The 11,930-nt window shown below is 39.4% G+C and overlaps 1 protein-coding gene across 1 annotated transcript; it reads right to left on the bottom strand.

Annotated features, from left to right (window-relative positions):
* Positions 1-755: 755 nt before the first annotated feature.
* LOC110458092 (nodal homolog) lies at positions 756-11,514 on the bottom strand. Its single transcript, XM_021509659.1, has 2 exons — positions 11,152-11,514; positions 756-2,496 (listed from the first exon to the last, which is right to left on the bottom strand). The coding sequence occupies exons 1-2, from the start codon at positions 11,411-11,413 to the stop codon at positions 1,658-1,660; spliced, it is 1,101 nt and encodes a 366-aa protein (XP_021365334.1). The 5' UTR covers positions 11,414-11,514; the 3' UTR covers positions 756-1,657.
* Between the last annotated feature and the right edge of the window lie 416 nt (positions 11,515-11,930).

Below are 11,930 nucleotides of genomic sequence, written 5' to 3' on the forward strand. Positions count from 1 at the left end.
CAGAGCCACAGGAACGCATTGGACTATCCACATGCAGAGCCACAGGAACACATTGGACTATCCACATGCAGAGCCACAGGAACACAATGGACTATACACATGCAGAACTACAGGAACACGATGGACTATATCCACATGCAGAGCCAAAGGAACACGTTGGGCTTAAAGGAACACGTTGGGCTATCCCCAGTATTTATACGGCTTGCTTTATTTGTCACTATAATTTATGTACGCATGAATTGGTGTCTTTTTGAAGAACAATTTCGAAGAAGGTGCGATCTGTTTGTTTTCGTATACAGACAATTCCAGACCTAGTTAGTTTTTTCTATAGTAACATTAGAATGCAAGATAAAAAAAAGTTTAAACTATCAAAACGCGCCCTAGAACGTTTACGATCTATATCACTCGAACCAAACCGAGGACACCATCAATAGAGATTGTACAGTATGGGCTAACCTACCGTGTTCTACTCCTGTTGTACTCGGTTATTTCTCGACTAAACACTGTTTTTAATGTCATAGCCTGAAATTCTTCGCTAATAAGTGGTATTTCTCATATCAACTTTAAAGAAAATTCTTAATATGAGATGCATGAAAAGTTTGAAAAGTCATCCCGTGAAAATCCATTGAATTATGTCAAATGTAATATATATATTTACATCTTTATAAAGAATTAAAAACAAACAACGCATTCATAAACAAAAACAAAGATTTTTTATTTAATAAATAACATGTAAAAGTGCATAACATGCACCAAGTAATTGAGAAAATTCATGTATCGTAAATCAGCCTGCTGGTCACGAAAGTATATTTAGAGCTTTCAGCTCAAAACGATTATAAATACATGTGAATTGAAGGTATGGCAGAACCAGCCTGCTGGCTGCTTAGTTTCCGTGTTACAATATATTCCGTATTGAAGTATGTTCCGTGTTAAGGTGTGTTCCGTGTTGAGGTGTGTTCCATGTTAAGGTTTGTTCCGTGTTAAGCTGTGTTCCGTGTTAAGGTATGTTCCGTGTTAAGCTGTGTTCCGTATTAAGGTATGTTCCGTGTTAAGCTGTGTTCCGTGTTAAGCTGTCTCTAAGACAATCACTGACAACCACACGTCTCTAAGACAATCACTGACAACCACACGTCTCTACGACTGTTACTGACAACCACACTTATCTACGACTGTTACTGACAACCGCACGTCTCTAAGACAATCACTGACAACCGCACGTCTCTAAGACAATCACTGAAAACCACACGTCTCTAAGACAATCACTGACAACCACGTCTCTACGACTGTTACTGACAACCGCACGTCTCTAAGACAATCACTGACAACCACATGTCTCTAAGACAATCACTGACAACCGCACGTCTCTACGACTGTTACTGACAACCACACTTCTCTACGACTGTTACTGACAACCACACGTCTCTACGACTGTTACTAAAAACCGCACGTCTCTAAGCCAATCACCGTAAACCGCACGTCTCTACGACTGTTACTGACAACCGCACTTCTCTTAGACAATCACTGACAACCGCACGTCTCTTCAACTGTTACTGACATACCGCACGATTCACTACCGACAATCACAATCCTCGACGACCACTACCGATAACCGCTCTCCTTGTTGACAACTAACGACAACCACACTCTCTTGCCACCACTAGCGACAACCGCACTCCTCTACAACCATGTCCTCGTGATGGCGGACAACAAGTTCCTCTCCTTCGTAATACAGCATACTCTGTGGTTTCAGTTTAGTGGGCACACAGCACGGCATGGATACCTTTCTTTTTTTCCCACGAGTGTTCGCTCGCATCATCCCTTGAAGCATCGCGTGGTTACTAGGTGATAGGCTGTCCTTGATCGGAGAAGGACAAATTCCTTTACACATTTTAGCGTTAAAATGTTTCGGATGCACAATCCATTTACCCCACCCTATTGTATTAAAGTCAACTTCAAAGTCTCGAACTTGACACAATTTTCGTTTCCTGTTGGTTCGGTTTGACTTTTTGGTTTCACGACGTGAGCGCTTGGCACGTGAATAATTATTTTCTGTACTGTTGGTTGGTCTTAAGCCAGCCTGTTTAAAAAATACATTCATAACATCTGTGTCTTTTGAAAACAAGACTAGAATTGATTTGCTTTTATTATATTCTCGTAGCCCTTTAAGGATGTTTAAGCGATTGTTTAGTGTTGACACGGTTCCTGGCACCTCGTATGCAAACGTAATGTCAAATTGTCCGTGAAAACCATTCATCCATGGCGTAATGGCTGACGACACATCCCACACGGTGTCCAGACCGTCAATAAAGGGTTTATGTCTAAAGAGAGTCGTCCTGATCTTGTTCATATTCTTTCGTATCTCCAGTACTACCCCTTTCTTCAAGGATTGCAGATGCTTCGTTTTTATCCGAATTTCCGCTTGGTGGAACTGCTCTGTGTGCGATCGTTTCGGGATCCGGAAGTGTATTTCCTGGTGACTATCCCATGATACCACATCTGTAAAATAAAATGTTAGGATGATGAGCCGTGTGTAAAATATTAAGAATAGACAATATTCTGCTTACGGTGAAGATCTGATTAAGCGATTGAAAGGTTGTTTTTGTTTAATTATTGGGTTTTTTCTACGAAGATTACAAAAAGCCAAATGGCTAGATTTATAACCATGCATTATTGCCCAATAATTGACGTGCGTGCGTATGGTATTGTCCAACAAACCGTTCACATACAAAGCAATTGTAAGTGCATGCCTTCCCCGTTTCAAATGCAAGTCAAACAAGAAATATCTCTTGAAAAATAGGTAAAGGTTTGATTTACATTATGTATGTGTTTATATGTCTGAAGCAGCTTTGTACCTCTGACATTACCCAAAGCATATGATGAAATGAATGGACACCAAAGAAATTCATAATTGTTTCAAAAAGAAAAATATTTTTATTTTCAGTAGTAGTCGAAGACTAATATGGTATGAAGTCGACAACGGTGATGTACTTGGTGAAAACCATGAGGATCGTTCAACGGGAGATAACTCCCAAATGTGTGGTTTATCGTCTATCAGCTTCAAAGTTTCAATGTATATGTCACCGCACTCAAACATCGAGTGGTATATCGCATAAACGTGAAATCAGTGTTGTGACATCTGGAGACAATGTTATCGTTATATGAGAAGTTAAGCATACGATATTGTGACCTATGATATGTACGTACCAGATATGATCATAGTGTGTTTCGTATCTGAAACCAAACTTTCCTTTTGTGAAAACTGTGTTGTTAATAAATAATGCACTAGTAAAATGAACCCCAAAACGATCTAACAAGGCTCAGCGAAATCAAACGGAAAACAATATAAAGTCAATAGTGTATTTGATTTAAACGAACAACTCTGGTCCAATCAGTCCAACCGTTCGGAAAAGGATAAATGAAAACCATTCCAAGTCCCTTTTAAAGTAAAATCCGCTTTGTTTATTACCTCAAATCTTCCTTTTTATATAATCCCTATGCCCACACATGGCGCCAACTAGCGCGTCATATAACATGGGAGTTTCCAGCTAAACAAGAGGAATCACAATAAAATAATAAGTCGTATGAGACTTATTCTAGACAAATTTGCTTCATACACCCACGTGAAGCTGGCACAACATCACCATCGGCTGCGCTAGCTATGGTATGGGCTGTGACAACGGCTTGTTGCGATCGATCTAAACCCCCTAAAACTTGTAAAATTACTCTGAACACCTTAGTTTAGGTCCAGATATAGCTGTAACCAATTCTCATGTCCCTGTGGCTTGCTGGTGACAAGAAACAAGGCGTCACGTGACAAACGTCTATTATTATAGTTAATTTCCGCTGATAACTTTCTTCTAACAGAACAATATAGCAAAGATCTATAATTATCACAAGCTTGATGTGAAGTGATCTCTGAGCAAGAAAACACGATAGCGACCAAAATCTAAACGATAACGTGAGGAAAGCAGGCTTACTCTCACTGTAGCCGACATTGTTACTGACTCTCACTGTAGCCGACATTGTTACTGACTCTCACTGTAGCCGACATTGTTACTGACTCTCACTGTAGCCGACATTGTTACTGACCCTCACTGTGGCCAACATTGATACTGACTCTCACTGTGGCCGACATTGTTACTGATTCTCACTTTGGCCGACATTGTTACTGACTCTTACTGTAGCCGACATTGTTACATTGTAGCTGACCTTGTTACCCTGTAGCCGACATTGTTACTGACCCTCACTGAAGCCGACATTGTTACTGACTCTCCTTGTAGCCGACATTGTTACTGACTCTACTTGTATCCGACATTGTTACTGACTCTCTCTGTAGCCGACATTGTTACATTGTAGCTGACATTCTTACCCTGTAGCCGACATTGTTACTGACCCTCACTGTGGCCAAGATTGATACTGACTCTCACTGTGGCCGCCATTGTTACTGACTCTCACTGTGGCCGACATTTTTACTGACTCTCACTGTGGCCGACATTTTTACTGACTCTCACTGTGGCCGACATTGTTACTGACTCTCACTGTAGCCGACATTGTTACATTGTAGCTGACATTGTTACACTGTAGCCGACATTGTTACTGACTCTCACTGTCGCCGACATTGTTACTGACTCTCACTGTGGCCGCCATTGCTACTGACTCTCACTGTGGCCGACATTGTTACTGACTCTCACTGTAGCCAACATTGTTACTGACTCTCACTGTGGCCGACATTGTTCCTGACTCTCACTGTCGCCGACATTGTTACTGACTCTACTTGTAGCCGACATTGTTACTGACTCTCACTGTGGCTGACATTGTTACTGACTCTCACTGTTGCCGACATTGTTACTGACTCTCACTTTGGCCGACATTGTTACTGACTCTCACTGTAGCCGACAGTGTAACTGACTCTCACTGTAGCCGACATTGTTACTGACTCTACTTGTAGCCGACATTGTTACTGACTCTCACTTTGGCCGACATTGTTACTGACTCTCACTGTAGCCAACATTGTTACTGACTCTCACTGTGGCCGACATTGTTACTGCCTCTCACTGTAGCCGACATTGTAACTGACTCTCACTGTAGCCGACATTGTTACGGACTCTCACTGTCGCCGACATTGTTACTGTCTCTTACTGTAGCCGACATTGTTACTGACTCTCACGGTGGCCGACATTGTTACTGACTCTCACTGTTGCCGACATTGTTACTGACTCTCACTTTGGCCGACATTGTTACTGACTCTCACTGTGGCCAACATTGTTACTGACTCTCACTGTTGCCGACATTGTTACTGACTCTCACTTTGGCCGACATTGTTACTGACTCTCACTGTAGCCAACATTGTTACTGACTCTCACTGTCGCCGACATTGTAATGACTTTCACTGTGGCCGACATTGTTACTGATTCTCACTTTGGCCGACATTGTTACTGACTCTCACTGTCGCCGACATTGTTACTGACTCTTACTGTAGCCGACATTGTTACTGACTCTCACTGTGGCCGACATTGTTACTGACTCTAACTGTAGCCGACATTGTTACATTGTAGCTGACATTGTTACACTGTAGCCGACATTGTTACTGACTCTCACTGTCGCCGACATTGTTACTGACTCTCACTGTGGCCGACATTGTTACTGACTCTCACTGTGGCCGCCATTGTTACTGACTCTCACTGTAGCCGACATTGTTTCTGACTCTCACTGTAGCCGACATTGTTACACTGTAGCTGACATTGTTACACTGTAGCCGACATTTTTACTGACTCTCACTGTAGCCGACATTGTTACTGACTCTCACTGTGGCCGACATTGTTACTGTAGCCTTTATTATAGTGAATCCTTCCTTCTAATCGTTTCAGATGTAAAAGTAAAAGAGGTGCTTTATTTACAATTCAGCAAGTCACAGAAATCACTTATAATGGTCGATTTTTGGCATTATAATGAAAATACTTTGACGATCAATAACATTAAGCAATTCGATATCTGACCTTTGATAAGTTTGTACGGGCATTTGGTATTGTTAACAGGTAGGAACAAAAACATGTCAAATGGATCTAGGTTAATGATCAATTTGGTGACATATTGATATTTGATATCAATATTATTGTAAAACATATCTTACTTTATTGATACAGACAGTACTTTTTATATTATGTAATTGTTCCGCAGAAGCTATCATATGCCAGAGAGCAATGAGGCGTTCGTGTTGTCCTGTCCAATCTATAATTCTCCCTTAGTCATACTAAAGGAAATCTAAAGTTATTATTATAAGCCAACAAACATCGTAAATCTAAACACCCTTTCAGCTATAGCCCACTTTCTTGCTGTGTTTTTTTTATGATGACAACAGTGATACCATCAATACAACGAGATTCTGCAGAAATCAAATGCCGCCCGATTTAAGCGTTATCAGCACTCGTCCAGCCCTAAATCCTGTTAAAATCATACCAAAATCTTAAACATATAAGAAATTTTCTTAACTTTACCTGATTTATGAAACTTATCACACTTGAACAAAACAGCCGTAGACAACATTGAAATGGGATCAACACTTTAGAAGGAAGTGATTTACCTTCATTTTTATTTTACGACGGAGTAATTAAACGAGTATTATCAATAAAAGATAAAGCAGAAGGAGCTTTCCGTCCTGTATAAGCCTGGGGGATGGGGTAATCCTCCTCCTCCCCCACACCTCCAATCCCTCGCATCCCTTATCTCACGGCATTAAGCTTGTTGTCGTTGCCGCCAGACAACTCAATAATGACCCCTAGGCCTGACATTGATACCCCGGGTATAAGGTTTGTCAAACATATCATGTCGGCTAGGGCGTTAATGCTGGGGGATACATGGGGCTCTAAGATGGACAAACATATCGTGTGATGTAGGGAGCTGGTTATCACTCCGACGTAAGCTCGTTCACAACTCAGGCCCCACTCCAGCATGGCAATGTACTAATGTTGACTGAATCAGACCTGCTGGATTTGTTCCTAATGTATTTATTGTTCAGCAAATAATACAGCGTAGCCATGTTTCTGGGGACGTTTGAAATGTTAAATCAACATAAGGAAATAGTACTTGAACTTATAAGTGAATATAAAAACTAGAACCATTTCAATACAGACAATTCTCAAGGACCTTTGTGACGAGCATTTTTATTTGAAAAACTATGCACTCAACGTCATGTATGTTGAACACATCAAGGTGTTATAGTAGCTACCAAACGGTGGTATCACACAGGTTATCACATCATGATATTTATCAATTATGGACTTTTGATGAGGTGAATATGTGGTTATATAACCCTGATGAAGTAATATTGACCGAGACAAAGTCGAGAAAGTATCACACTTGTTATTACACGTTGGTGTCCCATCTTATTACCTGCTGTCAGTTTATGTTATAACACAGATACGTCTGATCAGAGGTATATAGCACGTGTTTAATGAGTGTTTAATGAGTGTTTAATTAGATAACGCGACTTAAACATTATAACTAATTGATGACTTTCCTTATCAACATTTATAATTATAGACAATAAGTGGAATATTTTAACTACTGAGGAGGGGAACAGAGAGGGGGTTATTTGGGAGGGGAGGGGCGAGGGAGACATACAAAATACAAAAATGTACCTCGACCATACATATTGCTGCGTGAGTTGACATACTGTTTCATTTCCTTGTGGTGTGTCCAAACTACCATACAATAACAGCTGCAGTGGTATGAATTAATTGAGTCGCGATACAATGTAATTCTTTGATCTGCATGTGATATGTATCTTCAAGGAGATACCCACATTGTCGGAGTTCCTTCGTGCTATCACGGGATAGATCATTTTCTCTCATTTCCGTGTGTGTAAGATAGAGCTGTCCAGGGTAAGAAAGGGGTGTAGGAAATTTCTATCTTACACCCCATTTCACGTGACGTAACGTCACAATGGCTCAACAATGACGTGACGTCACGAATTCCATTGCCGCAATGCGAAAAAGTTGACGTGATGGAATTAAAACCTTTTACGATATATATATACCGTACATATGAGAATGATTAGATCTTTTTTTTGCGCAAACAATGTTTTCAAATATGGGGTACGCTTAATCCGGCTGTATGATTCGTTTTCATTTAAAAAGCTCAGGGGAAAAAATAATATTTTCTAAATGGTAGACAGTTCGAACGCATTTTCATGCTTTTTGCGCTTATTCTGGTAGTTGGAATGAGAGAAAAATACTCTGTCATGCCCAAGGATGTAGGATAGGGAAATTGCACCATCGCGATTTTCAAATTTGAAAACCCTCGGATGGATTTTCCCTATCCTACACCCTATCGAGTTTAAACGCTGTGTATGAACGCTATTTCCTATATCTAGATCTGATTCCAAAGTCGGGTGGTAGAGTGGAAAACGGACGAGTTTGTTAGTTACAGTCGGTAATTAGCTACGGAGGCGTTATCAGCATTGAGGTTAAGAAGGGAAGTTAGGTAGGCTGGTTTGTGATTATTGTGAATCTTGCCGAAAAGTTGTAATTTTCACATAGATCTTCTAGGTACCTATTTTAAGGATCTGCTCATGTGAAAAGTCAAAATGTTCTACAAACTTTTTTTCGAGACATACACCTTATTTAAAGAGGAGGGCAATTATGAGAAAAAGAAAAATACAAAAAAGGTATGTTTGTGTGTTCGTTTTTCCCCGCTATTGTTGGTCAACATACATCACCCCTGCATGTTGGGGAATGATAAAAGAATACACCTGCTGCTATACACTGCATCGTAAAAGGCGACTAATGTGGGAACCACCGGCAGAATTGGGGCTTTGGTTGTGTGCCGTCTCCTTACAGGCACGCAGTATGAAATAACTGTTGTATTTTATATCGACACTATCGTTACACCGAACACTTCATACATAGGTGGCATAATAACAGGTGGGTACAGTTTATGTCATCTTCTGTCTTTTTTAGTGTTCACTGTTTTGACACATGGTTCACACCGATTTGTTTATGTGTAAGCCTGTTTTTTTACGCCTCTAACTTGGTGACACAAACGCGACCAACATAAATCTGCTACAACCATTGCAATAAGTGGGAACTTTGTATTTCTCTCTACTTCTAAATGCATTTTGTTTCCTAGCGCACTGCTTGGTAATGTGTCACGTTTGAATATTTTAGTTTCTATATTACGGAAGTAAAACGTCTTCAAGTTATACCTTGATCTCAGATAAGTAGTTTGTGTTACACTTAATCCTTATTTTTAAATTAAAAAACACTTGGTTCGATTGATATAAATGATGAATAACTTTTTTTTATCATTATTCAATGGAATGAAAGAAAACGCATTTCTCTTCGAATAACAGCCAACAAATGGGGTTCTTGTGTTTCTGTTTGTGTTGGGGGGTTTTCCCCCCCATTTTATTACTTGTTACTATTTTACTTTTCAACTTTGCGGGCATAAAAAACAAAACGGCTTCAGTTGATATATTCAATAACAAAATACCTCTTTTGTACAATTTTTCGGTTTCCCATATAACTTTCATAATATTAATGAAACACTATAAGTTTGTACAGAAAAAATAAACTTGCTATAATTAAAAATGACGTCACAGTGACAATCTAAGTGATTAATATAATGTGAAAAAGGTGAAAATTTAGCGTTGCGTTGCAAGAAATTCACATTTTCAACAAGGCCGAAAACTAGTTCTGCAAACAATTGATATCTAGTGTTTTAACACATTTTTCAGATGAATGTTTGTTTTTAAAACTGATCATAATTTGTTGAATCCAATGACATTCTGTTTCACTAGATCAAATCGATATTTGATCTTGATTTGAACCCCAAAAAAGTACTTGCGAAGTAAAAGATAATCTACTAAAATATAGGGTTATCCCAGAGCTCAGTGACAAATCAAATATAAAACATATGTAAAATCAACATTATTCGGTTAGACACTATCTTGAAGGGAAACATAACTTCGGCCACCTTGAACATTGAGAAGATACCGTGGACATTTTACCGACGTAGCTATGTCTGTTCAGTGGGAGACACGTCGTGAAATACATTTATCCAATTTATCTTCAAACAATAGACAAATTATGTATTGATAACATTGGAGTGTATCTCAAACTATTCATTATCTTATATGCCGATGATACTGTCCTGTTTTCAGAAACACCAGATGGTTTACAGTTAGCTTTAAATGAATNTCCCGTAAAACGCCGCTGTAACTTATATAATCCGTTTTTGAAGATTGATTGTTCAATAATGAATTTGGCCAAATGATGACCGATCAAATAAATATTTTGCTAATTTTGATTGAATTGCTGCTGAAATTTCGTTTGGAGCTGAGTGCTGGATTATTTTGCCAATGTATGCATAATTGATTTTTATTGAAATGTGTCGCTGCAAAACGGATAAGATAAGTAACACAGGCGTTTTACGGGATAAATTATCTCCTTACCTGATTTCCACTGGACAGACATAGTATTAGATAGTTATGAATTTGGTACAATGTAAAATCGAGCAGTATTTTGCCGAGTAATGTTGCTTTTACTGATGATGGACTAGCAATCCGTTAGTTCTCTTTGCTACTAGGTGTAAACTCTGATCACCAGTTATAGGGGGCATGTTCTGGTGACCGGGAGGACGACGCCCACAAAGGAGCATCTATATACCACACGTTACTCACTATTAATATATATATAGTTAACTTTGCGCAGTGCATGTTTATGTTTTGGTACTTTTGTATATATTCCATGTGATTACTCCATATACAGTTACCATCCAATACCGACCCCGGCTGCTTATGGTTATCCATAAAACAAACGCTTGAATGGTTGTGAAGTTATATAGCTTTAGCATTTTTAATTTCATAGTCATCTTGACAACGAGTAGCTTCTGAAGGAACATTACAGTCAAGATAAAACCTAACTGAGTATCTATTAGGATAAAATTTTCAATATCCCATTTCACTAATCGCTCATTCAATATTGATAAAAACATTTCCCCCCCTCGCAAATAACTAGAGCAATGTCTTTATAAATGTACCGGTGTAATACGCCAAGTTGGCCAACATTTTTGGAGATTTTTCTTTATATCTTTGCAATTAATACGCTTATGTTCGGCTGATGTATTGCGGATTTGTTTAATATCAATGCTTACCTTTTGAGTGTATGCTCCTCACAGAGTTAGAAAGCGCCACACCCAGTGTCCTTCTCCCGTGGCCTGACGCGTTCTCGAGTGACCCTCCCCCGAGCAGACGTCTGTAGAACCCAAGGAGGAAATCTGTGGGTTCGGGCTCTCCCCCGGGTAGTATGTCATCATTAAAAACCTCCTCACCAATACACACTATTCCAGAGAGGTTTACCAAAGTAAGTCCAAGAACAACGATGCGATTATAAAGAAACATTTTTTTTAAAGCCATCAACAAATGATAATAACAATAAACACAAATATTCGAGAATGTCAGTAAAGATTTGGTGGCCGGAAACACGTTCCCCGGTTCGAGTGCGAGGTGAACACCTATACGACCAGCTCTGGTATGGGAGGAGTCTCACGGCGAGCGCCTATAAGTGGCGACATTACTCAAACCTAGCGGCCGACCTTTTAATTAATCCCAATCACTTTTGTCACGTCTAGAGATCATAGTAACACTGAACTATACCGTGGGTTCAACACTACTATATGGTACTAACACCTCGTGCCATATAGCCAATTTTGACCAATATATTTTTTTTACCGGAAGAACTCATATTTTCTGTACCAGAGGCCTGTGTACCTCCTACAAATGGGTTTAATTTGTTTTGCTGAAAGAGTTCGTTCGGTAATATCACGGAATTAGACCATATAATCTAAATGTTAGATTCTATATATTAGTCCGGTTTTCAAAAGTCAATATACATGTTGCTGTTGATATTTCCTTTTTATAAATAATCCTCTAT

The sequence above is a fragment of the Mizuhopecten yessoensis genome, unplaced genomic scaffold (assembly GCF_002113885.1).
Source record: "Mizuhopecten yessoensis strain PY_sf001 unplaced genomic scaffold, ASM211388v2 scaffold9425, whole genome shotgun sequence".
Lineage (NCBI taxonomy): Eukaryota > Metazoa > Mollusca > Bivalvia > Pectinida > Pectinidae > Mizuhopecten > Mizuhopecten yessoensis.

Coding starts and splice junctions, on each gene's coding strand:
- LOC110458092 (XM_021509659.1), bottom strand. CDS start 11,413: ATGGCTTTAAAAAAAATGTTTCTTTATAATCGCATCGTTGTTCTTGGA. Junction 2,497..11,151: donor GAGGAGCATACACTCAAAAG/GTAAGCATTGAT, acceptor TTTATTTTACAG/ATGTGGTATCATGGGATAGT.